Source organism: Lemur catta, chromosome 2, assembly GCF_020740605.2.
Source record: "Lemur catta isolate mLemCat1 chromosome 2, mLemCat1.pri, whole genome shotgun sequence".
NCBI classification, from domain to species: domain Eukaryota; kingdom Metazoa; phylum Chordata; class Mammalia; order Primates; family Lemuridae; genus Lemur; species Lemur catta.
The window spans coordinates 111,056,839-111,081,056 of NC_059129.1; the positions used below are offsets into that span (position 1 = coordinate 111,056,839).

The window sequence follows — 24,218 nt, forward strand, 5'->3', positions numbered from 1 at the left end:
ATATATACATAACCTAAACTTTTGTACCCCCATAAAAAATAAATAAATAAATAATGTATCACTGCTAGCATATCATCAGATCATATGACAGTTATGCTAACAGAGACCAATTTTTCTCCCAATCAATTCATCCTGCATGTAACCACCAGGTGTTTGTTCCCAGGACACTTGGCTTATTCAAGAACTTATCATGGTTCTCATCTCTCTATCCCATGAACTCCACTAATGGGTTGCACGTACTTTATGCTTTTATTCCATTAAATTTTATCCACTTTTCTTATGAATTATTATAAACATAGTCAGACCATTATTCTCCATGTTTTCAAGTCATTTATATTCATTCTTTTTCACCACTTTTTAAAAAAAACCTTTTTCATTTTATATAATTATAGATTCACAGTAAATTGCAAGGATTGTAAAGACATAAAGAACCTCCTTAGCCATTCTTTTAGGGTAGGTCTGCTGGTGACAAATTCTCAGGTTTCCTTCTTTTGAAAATGTCTTGATTTTCTCTTCATCACTGAAGACTATTTGCAGTGGGTAGAGGATTTGGGTTGACAATCCTTTGCTTTCACCACTTGAATAACGTCATGCCACTTCCTTCTGTCCTCAATCTTTTCTAATGAGAAACCCCCAGTCATTTTCATTTGCATTGCTTATCCCCTGCAGGAATCCCCTCTCTCTCTGTCTCCCCCCCCCCCCCCCCCCCCCCGTCTCTCTTTCTCCTTTCAAGAGCCTTTCTCTTGGTCTTTAATTTATAAAAGTCTGACTATATTGTGTCTGAGTGCGAGTCTCGGGGGGTTTTTCCTGTTTAGGATTTGACTCAGCTTCTTAAATCCCCAGGTTTATGTCCCTTGCCAAATTTGGAAGTTTTCAGCCATCATTTCTTCAAATACTTTTGTAGCCCAACCTCTCTTTCCAAGACTCCAGCGATAAAAATGTTAGATTTTTTGTTGAGGCCCTGTCCCCACAGCCACCTCCAAGTCTATTTCCTCTCTGTTATTCATATTGGATGATTTCCATTGTAATATCTTCAAGTTTACTTATCTTTTTTCTGTTCCATACATTCTATTGTTGAACCCATCCATTGAGTTTATTTCTGTTATTGCATTTTTCAGTTCTAAAATTTCCTTTGAGTTTTCTTTACATCCTATTATTTATTTGCCAACACTTTCTATTTTTAAATGTTTCATGTGTGAAATAGGTACATGTGTAGAGGAAGGAAGGGAAGAAAGAATTGTGGCCTTGTTACCATTGTGTGGTGGTCCTGGTTCTTTATTAGGCTTCCTCTGATACCACCCTAGCAGTGAGAGGCAAGGGTGCCTTCTTACAGCTAGGTGAGGATTGAAGGACAGGCTGTACCCTGAGCCTTGATGGAAGGGTTTTCTGTGGGTATTTGGCTGGAGCAAAGTGGTCACATTTTAGAAGTTTTCTGTCTTGCTAAACAGACCTTTTCCCGGTCCTTTGGCTAGAGAAAGTAGGTTCTTATTGCCACCCCGCTTCCCTACAGCTGTTGGCATTCTTAATAACTCAATCTGGAATATATGAGGCACAAAGAAAACCCAGGGAACTCACCTCTAGCTCCCAAGGACCCTAGCCAGTTTGTCTTCTCTCATTCTTCCAGAGCCATCTTATGTTTTTTATACAATATTCAGGGATTTTTAACTGTAGATACAAGGAGGATAAGAAAAGAACATCTACTGCATCTTACAAAAGTAGAAGTTATCACTGTATCTCTTTAAAATTATTTTATTATGTAGGCCCCTTAAATGCTGGATGTAAATTCCAGCATATAATTCAGACCACCACACACAAACTTTTACTTTTTTTATTTTTAGCCTTTTTGAAGTTACCCTTTATTCTTAATATTATTCACTAGGAAATTGGTACTGAGTTTTGGAGAATTATCTGATTGCATCAAGTGCATTTGCTTTATAGCCCTAAGTAGATATTAGGTAAATTTAAGTTCATGGATATGCAACATTTTTAAGGGTATTATTTAAATATATTGGTTTAGCTGAAGCCCAGAAGAATTCAGAATGTGACAGAATAATTAGGAATTGTGCTGAATTTCTCTTTCCCATGGTAGGCTATGCCAAGAAGATGGAATATGAAAAAGTAGCTTTGGTAACAGAATCACATGATGTGCAGGTACCATTGGGAGAATGCCCTTGAGGATGGACCCATGGTGAGCATATATAACAATGCTCACAAAGGTGAATGGATGGGAGAACAAAGGAATCGATGGCATTTGTCCTCTAGCATCAGTTATTGTATATTCACCATCCTCCTATGCTTCAGGCTTTTGTTCTCATCACTATCCCCTCTCATGCTTTCCTTAATGAACTTTAATGTCTTTGTTTCTATTAATACTGAGAAAACTGTACCTCAGCTATATGCCTCTTATCTTTCAAATAATTTAGTGCTTTGATATTATCAGATAAATTAAATTAAAGATTTTGGTCTCTTTATGGTGTATTCAAAGTGAAATGTGATAGTTGTCACTGGCTAGGACCCCAGGGAGTCAACTGAGATAAGCAAGGCATTATAAGGAATCATATCCATGGAATCAAATGAGTAGATTTTAAAATTAAATTGTTGAAGTATGTTTAACAATAAAAGCTATACAGACAGTCCCTGACTTATGATGGTTTGACTTACGATTTTTCAACTTTATGATGGTCCAAAAGCAATATGCATTCAGAAGGAACCATACCTTGAGTACCTAATACAACTACTCTGTTTTTCACTTTTGATATAGAATTTAATAAATTACATGACATATTGAATACTTTTTTATAAAATAGGTTTTACGTTAGGTGATTTTTCCCAACTACTGGAAAATATAGGTAAGTATAAGCAAATATTCTAAGTACATTTAAAATAGGCTAGGGATGTTCAGTAGGTGAGGTGTATTAAATGCATTTTCAACTTAGGATGGGTTTACTGGGACATAACCCCATTGTAAGTTGAGGACTATCTATGCAATATTCTCATTGAGTGAAATTACAAAAAAAAAAAAATAGTATGAGCTGAGCACAGTGATTCATGCCTGTAATTCTAGCACTTTGGGAAGCTGAGGCAGGAGGACCACTTGAGGCCAGGAGTTCAAGACCAGCCTGGGCAACACAGTGAGATCCCATCTCTACAAAAAACAAACAAAAAAATTTTAAATAGTGTTGACTCATTTTTGTTAAACATAAAAGCAATGATAACCTCTAAAGGATAAAATTATAGTAAATTTGAGTTCTTCATTTTGCTTATTTATAATTTCTAATATTCATAAAGTGATCATATATTAGACAATAGCAGAGCAGTTGCTGAATGATGAATACTTGAATTAAAGTAGTGGCAGAAGATAAGAATGAAAAAGAACAAATTAAAGACATATTTAGGAATAAAATCTGTAAGGCCTGTGACTAAGAGAATAAAAGTCATTCAGGATTAAAAGGGAGAAGTCAAGGAGTACTAGCTTTCTCCTTTCAATGACTCGGTAGATGCTATTCATTACAATCAGAAAAGAGAGTGCAACAGTAAGAATATACTTTATGTTCTTCATGGCATCTCATACAGAAAAAAATCTAAAATTTGGGAGGCAGCATTAAAATTTAAACAAACAGGAGAATTGGATTAAAATTTAAACAAAGGAGAAAATATGATATAAGTTCTTTGAGCAAAATAAGAAGCTTAAATATAGCCAAAAGTAAATGAGAAATACAAGAACATATGGCTTTTTTTTAAAAGAGGACTCTTATAGTTTTTATCTTGAGTAATTATGTGGAGCTATCTAATGTGTATTGCTGGAGATTGCATTTTGCCCCTAACACTATTTTCCATCAAAAGGAACTAGAACCCCTCAGAAAACACTAGGAAAAATTATTCCAGAAGATCTCAATGTTGTCACTAAGTTAAAATTCTTTCATTAGTAAACAGAAAAAAGAGTTCAAAAGGACAAAGAGACCAACTTAAGGAAAAAGCTCTTAGAGTCCAAGTCATTAAAATTTAAGCATTTGAAAGATAAACATGGGGCCTTCAAAAAGTTCACAAAAAAAATGGAATTAAAAGATAAAAATAAAAAAATATTTTATAAATAAATCAAACTTTATTTCTCAACAAGCTCCATCAAGTTCAGGACACTTTTGAAAGCGATGATTCCAGCCATTTAGTCCATCCCTAAAGAACTAAGGGTTCTGGAAATTTAATCATATTAATGCATTCTTTTTTATATTATTAACTGAAAAAGAAAATGGGTGCCCTTTACAGATTTTAAGATTAGGAAATAAAAAAAAGCCAGAAGGAGCCAAGTCAGTACTATAAGGTGGGTGCCTAATGATTTCCCACTGAAATTCTCACAAAATTGACCTTGTTTGATGAGAGGAATGAGCAGTATTGTCGTGGTAGAGAAGGGCTCTCTGGGGAAGCGTTCCTGGTTGTTTTTCTAACACTTGGATTAACTTTCTAAAAACACAGATGTTGTTATTCTTTGGCCCTCCAGAAAGTTAGCGAGGAAAATTCCTTGAGCATCCCCCAAAATTGTTGCCATGACCTTTGCTCTTGGCCAGTCCACTTTTGCTTTGACTAGAATTTGGTAGCCATCATTTTGTCTTTTGGATCATTCTGGTAAAGCCATGTTTCATCTCCTCTTATACTTCTTCAAAGAAATGCTTCAGGATTTTGATGATCTCACTTGTTTAAAATTTCCATTGAAAGCTCTGCTCTTGTCTGCTGCTAATCTAGGCACAAGAGTTTTGACAACTATTCAGTGAAAAGTTTGCTCAACTTCAGTTTTTCAGTCAGAATTGTGTATGCTGAATCAATTGAGATGTTTAAAGTGTTGGCTGTTGTTTCTGCTGTTAATCATACATCCTCTTCAATTAGGGCATGGACAAGATGAATTTTTTTCCTTGAAAATTGATGTGGATGGTTTGCCACTGAAGGCTTCATCTTCAACAACTTCTCATTTCCTCTTAAAACGAGTTATCCGTTTGTAAACTGCTGATTTCTTTGGGACATTTTGCCCATAAACCTTTTGTAAAGCACCAATGATTTCACCATTCTTACACCCAAGCTTCATAAATTTGGTGTTTGTTCTTGCTTCAGTTTTAGCAGAATTAATGTTGCTCTGATGGGGGCTGTTTTTAAACTGATGTCTTATCCTTCTTAGTGGCTTAAACTAGGTCCTATTCAGATATGTTATAACTAGATAGTACAAGTTTATTTTGGTGCAAAAAATTTTGAAAACCATTTGTTTTTTATAATACACTTTTTCTATGAACTTTTTGAAGATCTTTTGTACTTATACAAAATATATTATAGTTATAAAGTATACCACAGTTTCCAATATTGTCTGTCAGACATGTTGAACATTTATATAGTGACCAATTCAATTTATATGAATCTTACACTAGAATTTTGTTTATGAACTAAATTATCAATCGATTAGTGAAAGAAATAGGAATATACTTATAATAATTTTAAACTGTAAATTTAATATTAGGTCACTGATAAAAGATTAAATACAGATTAGAAAATAATATGAAAAATATAGAGGCTTATTTTTATAGGGCATTGACTATAGAAAGACTTATAAAATATTAAGAAATATTAAATCTGGAATTGATTATGGAATCTATTGTTTATAAATATGTTGATGTAAGAGGCTAGGTGAGTAAAATTCAGGCAAAATCTGGAGGTTAATCAGATCTACAGGGGCCTTTGTGACAATACAATAAGGAAAAAAAAGTAGAACTAGTATGATTTGTACTCTAATTGTAAGTGCACCCCAACGGCCACTCAGACTATAAGGCTAGGCTAGTTAAAGGGAAGCCATTTTGCTTCCAGTACGCTTTTGCCTTGTTCTGTTTTAAAAAGTTTAGAATTAACCTGCTGCTTGCTTAGCAAGCGGGCAAGTACAAGATCAGAAAGGACCTTGAGGAAAAACAGATCAAGAATCCAGAATAGGCCAACCGCAGACTGGTGATAACAAGATGCACCCAAACCTACCGTTTGCTAATAACCATAAAGCAAATCATAATGACTTGCATAAAGCTTGCTTTCTGCCACCAGCCCTCTTTATTCCTTCCCTTTATAAGCTGCTAAGTAGAAGACACAAGATGGTTTTTGAGACAATAGTCCGCCATCTCCTCAGACCACCTTTCCTTTACCAACAACTTGCCTCTCACGCTTGGTTCTCAGGTGGCAGGCAGCCAAACCAGCATCTGGCAACATAATGTGTAAAAAGTGAGGTAGTCCAAGAACATATTTGAAATTCAACCTAATGGAGCAGATTGTCCAACTGTGTTCTCTCCCAGTGTTGAATGAAAAAAACACATGCAAATGAAGGTAAATATTTAACATTTTAGCAGACATGTTCTAGTTAGGTCTATCTTAGGAAAAAAGTCTGAGATATTGTTGAGGGGTGGTAGAAGAGGAGACTCAAACCAAATATAAGGACTGAAAGGGAAAAATCTGACTAATGTTTTCAAAGATTGCCTTATTTCTGCAAGCTTAAGAGGAGCTCTAGGTCACGTAATCTATTGCTTCCCCCAGTGAGTGAGCGCAGAAATATGTAATGAAGTATACATTGACACTTTCTACTCTTATCTGTTCTTTTCATAAGCTTAAGGCCTAGAAGGAAAACTCCAGAAATAGCAGTATAAATAAAGTTGGAAATTTTCTCCTCTGGTAGCTGTTTAGGATGGCTTGGGTTTCAATCAATTCAGGAAGACTATTAATGAATTGTTCTCCCTCTCTTCACTATTACCACAAAGGACAGTAGCTGTTGCTCATAGTGGGGAGCAAAACAGGAAGTCAACAAGTAGATTCTCAATGAATTCTTATCAACTGCATTTCCTTTTGTCTTCATTCAGATTTAGAATTTTTGTACTTATAGAGAAATTAAGACAAATTCATTCATTCATTATATTTATGAAAAAATTAACAAATATTCATAGTGTTTATTGTGTGGTATGGAACATTATACAAGAGTCTTAAGGAGAAACTATAACCAGCCTCATAAACAACTTTCAATGACCCCTACATGTTTGTTATAATCCTCTCCCTTAACTAACTACTCGACTTTTTTGAATTGTTTCCCAGAAATGGTGGATTTTCTGCAAGACAAAGGAGCTAAGATTCTGAAGGTCCCTGGGTAGACTTTCCAATGCCAAGATTCACCATCCCCCAACAGCCTCCCCTCAATGCATATAGCCCCCTGTTAGTTATACCAAGACCTGCCCCAAGGCACCAGGCCTCTCCTTCAAAAGCCCATGATCTCCATTAGTCAGAAAGATGGATTTGGGGCAGCTTCTCCAGTTCTCCCAACAAGATGTCTGTCCCATTAAAAATTCCCTTCTTCCTTGGCAATTCATGTCTCAATAATTGGATCTTTGCATGACAAGCAACTGGACCTAGGCCAAAACCCATTGTGGTTTAGACAGCAAAACTACATAATATGTGATGATAATTTAAAAATCTTTATTTCTTCATAACTGTATATTGCTCATATTTAAAACCCAAGTTGAGCCAGATTACAGAGCCAGACTATATGTGTGTGAGCATGAGCATGTGTGTGCGCACACACATAACCAAGCATGCCTATTTCTCAAAACATAAATTTGTTTAGTATTTTTGCATTGAGCGTACCCTCAAAATTAGTTCAACTCAGTTTACAGATAGGAAGCAAGTGTGTTATGAGATATTGGATATTAAATTGGTACTATAATCTATCTAAATCAGTGTTATGCTTACTTGCATTTATTTAATAAATGTTGTTTGTGTCCCATGTGCAAAACATTAGGCATAAAAGAGGAGGTATAAAGAGGTAGTATAGCAAAGCAATACAGAGCGTAGATTTTCAGTATCAGGTTGCCTGGGTTCATGTCTTGGCCCTACTACTGTGACCTGGGCTAGTTACCTAAAATTTCTGGGCCTCAGTTTCCTTACCTATAAAACATAGAATGTCTTAAAAGGTTGCTGTGAAGAATAACTGAGTTTTCCATTAGCAACTAGATCATGCCTTGCAGAGTCAGGCAGATCCATTATTAAAATTAGTATTGGAGTGAAGGGAAAAATTCCCCTTCACTTTTGGAAGGTTCATTGAAAAAGCAACTCACAATAAAGCAGATTAATAAGAGAAAAGTTGTCCAGAGATATTTTAACATATATACACAGGAACCCGCAAAAGCAAAGATTCAACTCCCCAACAAGGTTCCGAAGCTTATATCCCTTTCTGGTAAAATGGGTTATGGGAGGAGGGAAAAGAGGCATTCTATTCAAGGGCAATACAGGATTACTAGGGAGAATGAATGGATAGGGAACAAAGATTAACTGGTAAATAGTTCCCTTTGGAATTTAAATAATTTCTGAGAGACTGGACATTATCTAAGAGAGTCTGTTCAGGTGTGGTCACATTCCTGGTCTTACAGGGAGGAGAAGAACAATTGCTCTCTTAGGTGAGTCTGGATCTCAGGCAGATAAAGAAACTTCAATGATTTGGTGACAGTCAATGGTGGAGGGGTGGGGAAGGTCAGAGAGCCTTTAAGGCTTCTTCAATCAGTTTAGCATTTCAAAATGCGATATTTTGGGGTAAAATATTTCTAATTTCCTTCAGTAGCTTGCAGTCTAATGGTGGACACAACACTAATGTAATGAAGCACTGAGGTCAAGACTTGGGGGAAGTGCCCCAAAATACCAAGATTAGAAACAGAATGCAGTTTTAATGGTAATGTTCTACTTGCCTGTCCTGTTTCAAAGGCATGAATAATGGTTAAACAGGTGATATATGTCTTTTGTCTTATCACCACCCCTGTTGGGCAGAGATAAACTCAGAACTACACATTTACTCATTGTGTTTAAACTAAACATCATTCCAAGCTGCTGCTTTTTTAATTTGTGCAAAACCCACTGATATAAGTCTATTTTTAATATTTTCTATTATGCAAACAATGGTAAATGTATAATCATAAGATATTTTATAAATCTTTGGGGGGACAAAACATAGTTTAACTGTTTATACTCAAACATGGAAGAGTAATGTTTGATATCTTGCCTGTATATATATATCATTCTTAGAAAATATAATTTCTCCAACAATCAACAAAATACAAATTTTTTCCCCCACACCCCATTTTTTACTTTATAGCACATGAAACAAAGATGAAAACCATAAAACATAGCCAAAAAAATGGAAAATCACTTTTAAATTATACCTTTCAGGAAATCTAGCTTATAATGATATCAGAACCTTTTTCTTAGAGCTTCTATTTCATTCAAAATAAATAATGTTAATTTAAAATGATTTCATAAAACAAAAGCACATATAAATATGTGAATATAAATAAACGTGTTTGCTCATTTTAAGAATATAGCTCTTCCCTTAAAATAAAATTTCCTTAGGAATCACTAAATTTGTTAGGTAGATAGCAAGGGATTCTGGGTCTTCTAGGGACAAAAGTGGGTGCTGTTGCCTTGGTGCAATTGCCCCACCTGAGAAGAACAGCGTGGGCCCCAGGCCCCCATCTTGGTCCAGCCCCACGCTAATCTTCTCCCAAGGGATTGCCATATGGGGGGGGGAGTACCCTACAAATCAGCCAATCATAACTTAGCATGCCAGCTCCAAAAGAATGCAGAGGACTCTAGCCCACAAGTCAAGCAAAATAGGTACCACAGAGTCCGAAAATTGACCTAGAACAACCCCATTAGTAGCTAAGACTCAGGTCGTGCAACTCCCAACTGTCCAATCAAAGCGGTTCCATGGTGACATCTGAGCCACTAGGGAGGTCCCAATCCAAGCACTATAAAACAAGACGGAGACCATAACCACGTCCTTTTTGCACCCTTCCTTTTGCTCTTCCTTTGCTGCAACAATGGGTCCAGTAGTCATCTGTGGCCTATGTATCATACTCCATGAACCTATATCTTGCTCTTGCTCTATAACCCTATCTTTCTCTCCTCCATAAACCTCATTTTTATGCTTGCCATACTTGGTGCATCTAGTCATTCTTAGGCCATGAGCGCATCAAGAACAGACATTTCAGACTGAAACCTGACAAACTGATTTGGACAGACATGGCTGTGTTGCAAAATAATTATCTCTACTAAAAAATTCAATAAAATTTCTAAAAAATATAGCAATATGGTATATTCAGATGAAAACTGGTAAAACCAAGCAAACTATTGCCTAGGCAAAGGTAGATTAGTGCTCCAGTTTTGCTTACTGAGACCATTTTGACAGTTCAAAAAAAAAAAAGCTTAGTAGTTTCTCAGTTTTTAATTTTGGTCATTTCAGAATCACAAGTTTCTTAGAAGTCAGAGAACTTTTGGAATTAGTATTATGTTTTCTAGATATGCCAGTACTAATATTTAGGAACCACAGCTTCTATTAATATAACTTTCATATCAAAAGAAAAAAAACCCACAATGGAAACAATGCACTCACCACCTCCACTAATTATATCAGGTTTCACCTTCATCATTTTGCAAAATTGTCTTCGGCAGTTTTCTATCCATTCAGTTTGTTTATCAGACATTTTGAAGCATAATAAAAGCCTGCCAAGATCATTATCTAATAAGAAAGATAACATGTTATATTACTGTTATATACATGCTATATATACTGAAAAGTAGTATTAATGTTACATATGCAAACAGTTGTAAATTCCAGAAGTATAGAATATATAATAGCTTTCAAAGAAAAACATATTTTTCTGTAATTACATCTGATATCATCAATTGTTATTTGATACATCTATTATTAAAAGCTCATAGAAATGGATTATTAATTTATAAAAAGATTATAAAATGGATTGTTGATTTGTAACCATAATTCTGAAAGTCTTTCAGAAAAGGTGCAAAAATAACCTAAAGATAGGGTAATTTAAAAGCACAGCCTACAAAAGTAGGCTAATCCAAGATTTCCATTGCTTCTCCCAAATTCATCTATCAATGATTACTCCTAACTTTGTGCAGAGTAAGTCAGGAAATCCAGAGAGAGGCCAATGGTGTTACTCCAACAAAGGTCATGTGATGTATAGACATGAGACAAGGGGAAATGGAAGTTCCTCCATAATAGGTATCATAGGTATGTAAAACTCTAGTGATATTGAGTAGAATAAATATGAATGATATACAGAATTCCATGTGTCCCAACATTTCTACATGGTGAATTCCTACTTTTAATAATCACGACAAAAAATTCAAAAAGAGTTTTGTTTCTGGTCCTGATGATGGAACTGGGAATAGAATTGCCCTCCTGCTGTAAACAACTAGAAAACTAGATAAAGTATATCAAACAACTGTTTTCAGACATTAACCAATAAGGCAGTGCAGAACTGTGATGGCTGAAAAAAGGGAAACCAATGAATGAGCTTTATGATTGCCCATTTTCTTCTTGGAGTCACTTTCAAGTTCACCATGTAGGAAGGGGGATGCCAAGGAGGTCTTGCTGAGGTAAGGAGACAGATGTCAAATTGCAGAGAGACTGAAGTGGCTAAAATTTGTGGATCAGAATAGTGGAGAGAAAGAACAGAGAAAGAACTCCAGAAATCTGCCTAAGTATTTGTCAAGTTGCTTGCTGAATTCTCAGCTATATAGGGTAAGGGTGAAACTCCACAAGACTGGGCAAAGAACAGCTGGAAGCTCTAAAATGAACAATTCCCAGAGTAGACACAGAGTTAGGAGATGTCCAAGTTCCACACAGAGTAGGGAATACTATTACTAGTTAAATTCCATAGAGGTGACAGAAAGGTTGTACTTTCATAATAAGATTCAATTAGTTGTAAAGACAATTCTACACCCACCCTAACAAAAAAATGAAAGCCTTGAAAGATCAAGCTGATCCATAAGTAACTTGACTGCTTGCCAAAAAAAATTTCCACTACTCTTTAAAGAAAGACAACAAAATCTATCACTTAATGTAAAATTAATGAAGTCCAATATCCAATAAAAACCCATAAATACAAAAAAAAGAAAAATGTGACTCATAACTGCAGATAAGTCAGTTAACAGAAACAGATTTACAAAAGACTGAGATAAAACTATCAAAGACTTAAAATCAGTGCACAGTGTTAGAGCTTGGAGCTGAGGCAACTGAACTCGCAAATGTAGGTAGTACACTACATGAGGGGTGAGTTTTCACTAACACCACAAGGGTCTCTGGCCCAGTGAGTGAAGTCTAATAGTAATCTTTGATACATATATAATGTTAATTTAAAAAAAAAAAAGAAAAGACTTAAAAGCTCTTTTTAGGGATTTAAAGAAAATACAAACAAAACACAGATGTTTAAACAAATTGTAGTTTATCAATGCTGACATCCCACTCAGTAAAAACAAACAAGTAAATGATACATGTAACAATCTGGTTCAGTCTCAAACTATTATGATGAGTAAATAAAACAGGTAGAAAGAATGTTTCCTATAGAATTCTATTTGTATGAAATTCTAAACAGGAAAAACTAATCTTTTTTTTTTTTTTTTCAGACAGAGTCTCACTCTGTTGCCCGGGCTAGAGTGCCGTGGCGTCAGCCTCACTCACAGCAACCTCAAACTCCTGGGCTCAAGCAATCCTTCTGCCTCAGCCTCCCGAGTAGCTGGGACTACAGGCATCCACCATCATGCCCGGCTAATTTTTTCTATATATTTTTAGTTGGCCTGCTAATTTCGTTCTATTTTTTTTAGCAGAGATGGGGTCTCGCTCTTGCTGATGCTGGTCTCGAACTCCTGACCTTGAGGGATCCACCCGCCTCGGCCTCCCAGAGTGCTAGGATTACAGGCGTGAGTCACCATGCCCGCCCAGCTGGAAAAACTAATCTTACAGCAGTGGTTCTCAAGTAGACACAGTTTTGCTCCCCAGGTGACATCTGGCAATGTCTATAGATGATTTTGACTGTCACAACTGAGAAAGTGGAGGGAGAGTTTTACTGGCATCTATCAGGCTGGGGCCAGGGATGCTGTTAAAAATCCTACAATGCACAGGACAGCACCGCCCACCGCAACAAACATTTATCCAAAGGATTAACAGTGCTGAGGCTGAGAAACCCTGATTTACAGTAATGGAAAAAAATCAGTGACTGGCTGCAGCTGGGTGGAAAGAAGTTGACAAGAGAGAAAGGGAATTATTGTGGGGTCATGAGAAAATGTTCTATATGTTGATTATGGTGATGGTTATGTATATATAGATATTTGTAAAAATTCAAACATTTCTTAAAATGAATACATTCTGTTGTATATAAAAATCTATATATACACATATGTATGTAAAGGTGTATTACTGAAAGTTATTTAGGTGACTAAAATTAAGCATACTAGTATATTACTAAAATATATGATTTTACTCAAAAGATCATATAGAAACAAAGATTATATTGATTATGTAAGATTATTATGATGTAGAAAGAAAGGCTATATAGAAAGAAATTTCACTTCAAGGAAATGAAAACATAAGCTCAATATAAATACAAAAGAAAATCGGCTGTTTACACAAATACTTTTAAAAAATTCCTTCCTAGGATGTTAGTAATTTTGAGTGCTTACTTTATAATCAATATCATAACAGATGCTGCAAAAGGAACAAAACAAAAGGAAGACATCATAAACTAGCCAGAGATTCCTAGGCTTAATTTAGTCAGGCTTCTATTATCCTGAAGCTTATTTGTGGAATATTTTATTACCATTTGTGTTTCTTCTTACCTTCTCTTCTTCCATTTAGGTTAACTCAGTCATCATTTCACTTTACTCTTATTACAATAAGAGAAGACCTTGGAGTGGTCCCCAAGAAGCAATTGTACAGAGAACCAACATAGAGAATTTAGGCATCTTTCTGTTTCTAAATTTGGGAATATCTAAATTCTTACAAGGCTTTATTTTGTTTGAACAACTATGGATTCTTAAAATATGACATTTATATTTTATATAGATTGTTCCTTATTTTGGATTTATCATACCATTTTTGATTTTCTTTAATATTTGATAACTAAACATTTACTATAGGAGAAATTAGTGGAGTTAAAAAAAAGGAGGAATTAGTTATCCCTTGTCATTATACTGCACCTAAACTAGCACATGATCTATTTTCTCTGGTTGCTATAAATAATGTTTCAAATATAAAAGTAAAAATACACAAAAAACAAGGTTTTACTATTCAAAAGAAAGTATTCTTATTTTTAAATTGGGCATTTCAACAGTTGCATTTCAAGATTAATTACATAAGAGAGAAACCATAATCTCGTTGATACTACCTGTCTCCTCAGTTAACAGATTGATGTCAAATAAAAGTCAGTTACTTTTATCTGCAGAAAATAAATCTTGATTCCAAGGTTAGAAACAATAAGGAAAGAAAAAATAATGAGAATATGTCTGACTAGACACAAAGTCCTGGATAAGTATTTGACAAAAGGGAGAATTCATCACCAAAAATATTTATAGATAGACTATATGTGTAAAACAGAACACAAAAGGCTTTTAAAATCAGAACAAACAACAATATCCATCACCATGTTATATTATGTTTTATATAGTACCATATTATTTTTCAGGGCACTTGTATAGTTATGCCTAGGGGATTCTATTTTTAGTAGATTGGGGGAGAGGTGGTAATCCTAAATTTCATATAATTTATCAGACTGATAATGAAGGCAATCCTGTCTAGTCATTTGTTAATTAGGCAATTTTCATTATCTTATTAAAATGTAGTTACAATTACAGTCCATTTCATTCTCCTTTTTACTCTCTTAAAAAGTTTCCTTATACATTCTATGTAGGTAATATTCCAATTTTGAATCTTTAGTATTAGAATTGCACAATGGATTGTCATTCATTTGTAAATGAAAAAGAAATAAAGGTAACTCATGGGGGCTATGAACACAGACTTAATTTTTTTATAAAAAGAAAGCATCAGCAAAAAGTAGCACCAGTGAATAAGCAGTTATGTCCAGTAAGGACATGAAAATTAATTAAATAAAATTTGTATAGACTAATGAAAACTGTCCTTTTAAATTAAAGATATTTTTCTAGTGATAAAATAACAGATATTTGTAGTTAAAAAGGCTAAATTTCAACAATTTTTAATGTAAACAATTTAAAATAATATCAGCATGTCTTCATAACTGGGACAATGAGGTGTTCATGAACTAGGATAAAATATGTTGACATTCTAAGACTATAGCTATATATAACCCATGAACTCTGTTACTTATTCACTGAACACTGCATAACTCCAGAGACACAGAATATAGTGTTCTCATTCTCTGGCCCCAACTGTAATTTAGAAATTTTATCTAATATTTGTTCTACTATTGACCAAAATACAGTGCAATGATTATCTAACTGTTCCATAAATGGTATTCTGCAACTATAACATGTTCAAAATAAACTTTGCATATAATACCTATCAAAAAGTCTCTCCCATTCCCAAACATATTAATATACTAACATTGCCAGATGTTTGCATTTTCACTTGTGCTGTTTTTATAAAATATCCAAAGATATGTAAATAATATAAGTGTAATAATAGTGGGCTTAGACTCCTGGTCTTTACCTAAGAACATAATATGGTCTTGCAGACATTTGATTAATATATAGGACCTAATGATTCAAGACAATTTATACTGAATTCATTCAGAGATGAAAATTTGTAAACTGTGAAAACAAGTTCTAACTAGAATTTGCTTCAGTTTTGTATGATATCCTTTCTCTTTATCTTATTTAATCTGAAGTAAAAAAAACTAGTTCACGTTGAGGCAAAAAATAAAATAAAAAAGACACTATAGAATGATGTATTTATATCTTACATATTATGAACTTTAAAATGACCTGTTCTCTCATATAAGAATATCATCTAAAATATCTGACTACAGATACCTGAACAATTTAACTGTAAAGATTTTAACGTTATCTGGTATAGTCCATTAAAAGGAATGATTATCACCATGAAACATACTCTTTTATATAGTATTTGAAAGAGAATGTTTTGCCAGGCAGAAAATCAATTCCCTATCAGATAAGTAGAAATGTGATAGAAAAGGCAGTAGAGTAAGATACTGAAGATATAAAAGACAAAATTTGAAGTAATCACAGAATAAAAGGCTGTGCGTTTTTTGGTTATTTTTTTCAATTGTGAAAAAATGCGATGTAATGCTAACAATGTACACCTTTTATGTGCCATAAAACACAAAGTATCACTTTGTAAATGATAAAATAACTATAATAAAGGTGTCTACTTCATGAATAATATATACAGAAGTCTAGCTCAAGAAGCTTTCCAACTGCAAAGCTATGCATGCTCTAGAAAATGAGTCAGATAAAAGGTTATTCTGGGCATGAGTAAAAATTCCTAAGTTTACAGTTTAAATTAGCCTGGAAAAAATTTCTAATGTCCAATGACAAAGTAGAAGAGAGATTCTGACAATGGGAAAAATAAAAGGAGATGAAATCCAATAGTGATTCATCCATCCATTCAATAAATATTTATGTATTGCCTACTACCTAAGGCAAATGGCATCTTTGCCTGATAGAGGTTACATTTTAGGGCAGCAGACAAGAAACAAATACATAAACTCACTATCAGGCATAAGAGCTGTTAGAGAATTAAACAAGGGTCCAAGGAGAGAGATAAGCAAGGGAAGAAATTTATCATAGATAAGGTGGAGATAGTGTCTCTGAAAAAGTGACATTTAGACTAAGTGCAAAATGTTTAAAAGGAACTACCCACAAGAAGAGTAGAAAGTAGTACTCCAGGTAAAGGGAACATCAAGAGCAAAGACTCAGAGGCATAAATATAATGTATTTTAAGAAGGGAAGGAAGTTTGCAAATTATATATCATATATATGTGTGCGTGTATATATATATAGTATTTCTTATAGAATAAAGCATTCTTACTATTCAACAATAAGAAGACAAATAACCCAATTTCAAAATGGGCAAAGGATCTGAATATCATTTCTCCAAGGAAGATTCCAAATGGCCAATAAGCATGTATGCATACATGTATGTGCATATATACATACATGAAATATAAATTAATAGCTTTTAAAGGGCAACACATCTTAATATGGTGACCCTAAAAATCCTCATGAAGAAAAATAACTGAACCAGATGATGTTTCAAGATTCTTATTTATAGATGAAGATGAATCATTTCACAGCTACTATGGATGCCAATGAACTAACAAGAGGCAATTTAACAGATGAGGAGATGTTAACTGTAGCAAGCAGCATAAATCTAGAAACTGAGAGACAAACGAGGAGGATATCACCATGTGCACAAACTGAAGTGGTATTTTTCCAAAAACAATGAAGTAATATACCAAAATTTTACAGTGCAAATGACGACTAAAATAACACCTATCAGAATCAGTGAATCATTACCTCTGAATCAAAAAAGCAGAATAGAAAGTACATGACTCTTATGCTGTTAAAACAACTTTTGTGTCTTCAAGTATTACTAGCTTAAGCATAATGTTTTTAGAAGTGCACAGTTAATGTTTAGTTTTATTTAACTATTTAACCAGACACATTACCTTTGATTTAGCCTTATACCTGTTAGAAACACATTTGGGTCTTTTTTTTTTTTTTTTCCATTGGGTTAACAGAAGCACCATCACTATACTCTCTTAGGTATAAGGGAAAGCTGCACATGTTTCTGACTTTCCCATTTTCTGCTAAGAGTGTAAGATCAGTGACACAGGTCAGCAATATCAAAATGAGATACAGTCATGAACTGACTAAATCTTTGTAAAATCTGTTCCTGAAGCACCTCTCCTAGGCTATCCACTGCTGCCTGGAGGTCATTCTCTTTTCCTTAATAAGAACAATAGTAATGCCAGGATCATTCTTATTAAGAGGAAGTATCAGGTACCACACTTTTAAATTGGGAATAATGTCTTATTTAAACACTTGTGTTTGAGGGACAAACAGAAAATCAGTAAGAGTTCCTGTCCAGTATGGTGGGAAAATAAGAAAGTAAATAAGACTTAAAATTGTACTACACTCCCCAAAACAGAGCATGTGTCAGGAAGGATGTCACAAATGTGTTGGGCCTTGTAGACTGTAGGGAAACCACTGAAGGATTTCAGTTAGAGGAGTAATATGATCCAACTCATGTTTCAACATCAGCATACTAGCTGCTGTGTTGAGAACAGACTAAACACTTGGCAGGATACTGCAAAAGTAATAGTAGAGAAAAAGTGGTTTTATTTTAGATATAAAGAGTCAAGAGGATTTTCTGACAGATTAGATGTGGGGTATAAAGGAAGAGAAGAATGTTGCCTTCAGATTTATTGCCTAAAGAACTAGAAGCCCAAAGATGCCATTTCTTAAATGAGGAAAAATGCCAAAGGAATAGATTTTGAGGGAGTATCAAAAGTATATCTGAGATATGTTAAATTTGATATACTTGTTTAAACATCCTAGCAGAGATTTCAAGTAGGCCGTTAGATATATGAGACAAGAGTTCAAGGTAGAGATAGGAGTTAAGAGATACCAGTCTGAGAGCCATCAGCATATTGAATAGTATTTCAGCCATGAGACTAGATGAGATCCTCACAACAGTAACACAGCTAGGAAAAAAGAAGACAATTGAGAACTGGTCCCTGGGCCAATCCAAAGTTTAAAGGCTAAACAGATATGAAAGATCCAACAAAGGAGACACAGAAGAATTCAACAGAAATGCAGGAAGAAGATCAAACAGCTATATTTTCTGGAAGACAACTGAAGAAATTGTTTAAAAAATGAGGACAGGTTCCACTATGTCAAATGATGCTGCTAGGTCTAGTAGGATGAGGACTGAGATCTGAACAATGGATTTAATGCTGGCAGAGTGTTAGAATAAAAGCCTGCTTAGCTTGAAAGCAGGTTCAAGAGAGAACAGAGAGTAACTTGAATACCCAGTATAGACAACTCCTTCAAGGAATGCTACAATAAAAGGAAGGACAGAAATGGGATTCCAGTGAGGGGAAAGTAGGTTCAAGAGCAGGTATTTTAAATATGGGAGAATAAACAGCATGCTCGTTGGCTTACAATGAAAGATCAAATAGAGATCTCCCCCATAAAAAAACAATAAACAAAGAGGGAGTTTAGCCTTAAAAAAAGAGGGGAATCCTGTCATTTTTGACAACATGACAGTATTGGAAGACAGTATATTAAGTAAAATAAGCCAGGCACAGAAAACAAATACCGCATGATTTCATTTATGTGGAATCTGAAAAATTTAAACTCATAGAAACAGAGTATAGAATGGTAGTTACCAGGGATGGGTATTAGGGGAGATGGTGGTCAAAGGATTTAAAATTTCAGTTAGATAGGAGGCATAAGTTTAATAGATCTATTGTACAACATGGTGACTATGTTAATAATAATGTACTGTATATTTGAAAATTGCTGAGAGTAATTTTAAATGTTCTTACCACAAAAATAAATATAAGTATGATAGGAGATAATACATGTGTTAATTAGCTCCATTTAGCCATTTCACAATGTATACATATTTCCAAACATGTTGTCCACAATAAATATATACAATTCTTATTTGTCACTTAAAAATAATTTTTAAAAACTGCCCTGGTAAAAATTAGTGTCACTCAAGAGATTAGCAATGACAATATAGAAGTCTCTGGTCAAGGATATCTAGCTGGGTAGGGTTCAAGAACAACCATACGAGGGCTAAATGGTCTTTACAGAGTTGGGTGAAAATGATGTCAAATGATTATATGCCCCAATAAAGCTAAAGAGTATTGCATATTTAGGAGTAGTAGAACAGAAAAGTGTGGAGGCTGTAACCGGAGAGAGAAAATATAAAGTTTAAAGCCCTGAAAGTAAAACAAAGTTGGGTAGCAAGATCCAAAATGAGGCCAGGCTAGTTGGAAACAGATGTGAAGGATGGATGAATTCTATCAGGCAATGTTGTGGACACTAAAGGCCTCCTGTATTACTCAGGGTTCTCCAGAGAAGTAGAACCAATAGTGTGTATGTGTATAAATAAAAATAAATTGAGAGAGAGAGACAGAGGACATTTATTATAAGGAAGTGGATCATGAGATTATAGAAGCTGCCAAGTCCCAAATCTACAGTGTAGGCAGGAAGGCTGGGGATCTAGATTAAAAAAGAAAGAAAGAAAGAAAAGAAAAAGGGAGAACTGTTGGAAACAGTATCTTTGAGAAGAAACAGCATGGCATATAGCACACAGATGGAAAAACCGGCCTTTGCAAGTAGCAAGGGCAGTTCATTCACAGTGTAACAGAGGTAAAGGTCTGAAAAAGGGCAATGAAATGTTTTACAAGTTGTCTCTTTAAAAACTCCCCATCTTTTGGGGGAATTAAAACCTACATTCCTTCCCTAAGGTCAGTAATCAAAGGGGCAGAAAAATGTTATTTGCTGTTTATTTTCTAGTATCTTAAACCACAGAAGATGGCTCAAGGTAATTGTCCAAGGGTCACAAGATGTCATCACAGGAGATAACGCTGACCCTAACCACCAACCATAGTTAAACAACAGTAGCTTGAAGCCACAACATGTGACACTGGTCAAGTAGACGCAAGCCCAACTGCCAAAATCCCCTCTTTTAAAAAGCCCTGTTTTTCTGCTTAAAGGTAGGATGGTGGTCCTTGAGATGCTAGTCAATCAACTGTTGTACTTATTTGCTGGCAAATTAATAAACTTCCCCGTCCCTTTCCTCAAACCTTTTGTCCTTGTTCTTCATTCTCACTGATTTGGTCTTGAGGACAAGTACTGAACTTTAGGTAGCACCAGTATTAATAGAAAACTTAAAGTGGCACAGATACAGTTAATGAGATAATATGCATCAGGAGCGCATGGGTGTTCTTTACACACTATTTTTATATAATCAGTAAAATAGGAAATATAGCTATTGATATACAAAGGAAAGATGGGGAAAGAGAGGAGGGTTTGAGGAGAGAGAAGATTTGAAAATAGTCATCTAGGAGACTTGGAAAGTGAATAGATCTGGGGATACAATGTATGACTGCCTGGCAGCATTATATGCCACCTGAGGTCAGAAATCTGTAGTCATCTTCTGGGCTAGACAGAGAAGCTATTATTATTCTCATTTCTAAATAATTTATAAGGGTAGAGCAGGACATAAAATTATACTCCTCTGAGCACTGATTCCTAGGAACTGATGATATATTTTCTTCTCAAGATAGTGTTCATTTAATCTCATTTTTTTATTTCTGTCTGTCTGGTTCAGTTCACCAAATTATTCTGAATAAACAAATTATCAAAGATGGTAATCACATAATAAAACTGATAATGAATATGTTATTCAAAAAGTTAATAAAGACATTTATTTTCAAGTGAAGCTTAGCAAAGATAACAATGCTACACCACCAACACAAGAAAGAGAGACCAGGAAAAAGGTTGAATCACCATGAGAAAATGAACCAAATCTACCAAGTTTTATGTATTATCTTATAACCAATGTCTATCGAAGCACCTGATAATCAGCACACAAAAACATGTGTTAAATAAATGAATGAATCGGTGAATAAATGATGAAATCGAAAACAATGACATGCTATAAAAATCCTGATAAAAAGACTAAAAGTAGGATAGGAAACCATGAGGTTAAAAGCTTGAGACTGATTTAGATTCATTAAAAGATGTGACTCAGTAGGAAAAGAGTCCAAAATGGTACTATCTCAAGAGTCTTTTCTTGAAAAATACTTACTATCACCCCCATGTCTCTGAAGGCTATAGATTAAGTCATGCAAGGGGAAACACAAAGGGAAAATTTTTAAAGTGCATTAAATGAATGTGAAATGAATCTTATACATATTCTTTCTTTCCAGTGCAAGTTTGATGGTATTATAAAGGAGAACATGTTGATATAAGAATTAACTTTTTAAATTAATGAATAGTTTGATGCTATATCTTCATCTTTCATCTTAGAATTCTTTAGCCTAAAAACTCTGAATTTCCATTGTTCTTAGGATAAAGTCTAAACACCTGAGTGTGAGCTCCACTGATCTTATGGCTGGACTTGGCTTACATGTTTAGTTTTACCTCCTGTCATTCCTGCTGTTATATTCGAATCTCAGACATCCTTGAACTACTCACAGTTCTCTAAGTAAGATGTGCTTCTTCCAGCCCCTCTGCTGTTTCCTCTTCTGTTACCCAGAAAATACATACTTAAACCTCATGCCTCCTTTTACACATAACTTTACTCTTCTGTTTATGTACTATCCCAACAGGTTATACATTTGTCTATTTGGCTATCACACTGTACCACTATACAATTACTTGAATATGTTCTCTAAACAATCATGAATCCACAAAGGTGAGTACCATAATTTTCACTATATTTCAAGTCTTGAATAGATAGGACTAGTGTAGGGCACACAGCAGTTACTCAAACATACTACTTTGTTGAATAAATAAAAGTTCTATATACCTAGAATTAATCCAATAAATCAAAAACCATTACTTCCTTTTTTTTTAACCCAATAGCTGTTGCTATTAAACAGATTTGTCACACCTTAGCCACAAGAAAAATTATTTGGCCTCATACAAATATAGCCATGCATCATTTAACATGGGGATACAGCCTGAGAAATGTATCATTAGATGATTTTGTCATTATGTGAACATCATAGAGTGTACTTACACAAAACTAGATGGTATAGGCTATAGACACCCAGCCTACTGCTCCTAGGCTACAAACCTGTATAGCATGTTACTGTACTGATTATTGTAGGCAATTATAGTCCAATGGCAAATGTTTGTATATTTGAACATATCTAAACATAGAACATGCATAATAAAAAGAAGGTATTATAATCGTATAGGACCACCATTGTATATGTGGTCCATCGTTGACCAAAATATCATTATGTGGCATATGACTATACAGATTTAACAAGAAACATGAGAAAAACAAAAAAATTACAAAGAAATAGGCATAAATGCACCTATGTGTACAAGGTGAACAAAAATCAATATTCATCTCCCTTATTTTTTTTTCAAATGACAACAAAAGCATTAAAAATAACATGGCATTTGATGGTAAACATTTTACCTTCTTTTGTATCATCATTTCTTGTAACTTCTGAAAGATAGCAGTTTGGCAAGGGATATGATGAAAACATTGGCCAAGGATATGGATTCTCACCCTGAAAATGAAGCAAGACAGGTGACTTTAGGAAGTAGTTTAAAATAATATTAAATTTTAAAGCTATCTGAAATATGATTAATTGAAATTGGCTTTTTTGCTCATAAATTCTAGAGTCGTTGCCCAATTAACCAAAAGCTCTTTGATACTACACTTTAATATTCCAACACTTAATAATAAAAACAAAGTATAACACAAATAACATTAAATAAGCACTGAAGACAGACATATGGTAACTTGTCCTAGTGACTAGAACTGATGATGATGGCATTACTACTTTTTTTCATGAAAGGAAAATTGTAATCATCAAAAGAAATCTGTATTTTTTCCTGCAAAAACTTTGTCTTGTGCTGTCATCATTTGTATCTCATTTTTCCCCACAGTGACAGTCAAAGCAAGAATGTTCTTAATAACAACAAAACCAAAGAAAATCTCCACGAGAAACCCATATTATGTATATTGATGGAAGGGGAGGTAATCGATATTGCCACTGAAATACAAAAATAACATAGTCATCTAATAATAAAAGGTAGGTATCATGAAAGAGAAAGACATCGAAAGTAAAATATTCAAAGACACACAGGGAGAATGGCAACTTTTTAACAAACAATACCACACTCCACTAAACAAACAGGCACTCATGACCCCTTGCCATCAAGAATACTATTTTAGTTTGAAAGGATTTACTTGTATCCTAAATTTTCCTAAGTAATAAAAGTTCAACTCTGTGATGTAGACATTTGAGAGATGATATTGTTTAGTGTCACTTCAGTGGGCTACCTTCCTTCAAAATACCTCAGGAAAACATTCTCCCTTCTCTTTACCCCACTCACCTTCTCTAATATCCTTGGAGGCAAAATCCGTTCCAATGGCCCACCAATAAGATTCATTCTAACAAGAACATGATTTCTCTCTACAGATAAGCCATCAATTATAAAGCCCCTGCAAAAAATAAATTTATCAACTTTGATATCTCTTTAATTGAGTATGATTTAATTTTTAAATCAAGTCATTAGATTTTAAAGAAAAAAGGTCAGAAAAGTCTGGAAAACATTATTTATCAGTGTATCTCCTAAAATACAAGGGCTAAGTTCACATTTAT

General features: G+C 34.5%; 1 protein-coding gene and 1 non-coding gene across 4 annotated transcripts in view; one reads left to right on the forward strand and one right to left on the reverse strand.

Annotated features, from left to right (window-relative positions):
• Positions 1–24,218, reverse strand: part of TBC1D32 (TBC1 domain family member 32) — a 184,350-nt gene that overhangs the window by 41,374 nt on the left and 118,758 nt on the right. For all 3 annotated transcript variants that reach the window (XM_045544276.1, XM_045544275.1, XM_045544274.1), the window contains 3 exons: positions 23,950–24,058; positions 23,024–23,117; positions 10,439–10,564 (listed from right to left, as the gene is read on the reverse strand). In XM_045544276.1, the coding sequence (XP_045400232.1) occupies positions 10,439–10,564; positions 23,024–23,117; positions 23,950–24,058 (329 nt within the window). The remainder of the gene's footprint in view (positions 1–10,438; positions 10,565–23,023; positions 23,118–23,949; positions 24,059–24,218) is intronic.
• LOC123633740 lies at positions 12,055–12,196 on the forward strand. Its single transcript, XR_006733749.1, has one exon. It is a non-coding gene; the product is annotated as a small nucleolar RNA SNORA62/SNORA6 family (small nucleolar RNA).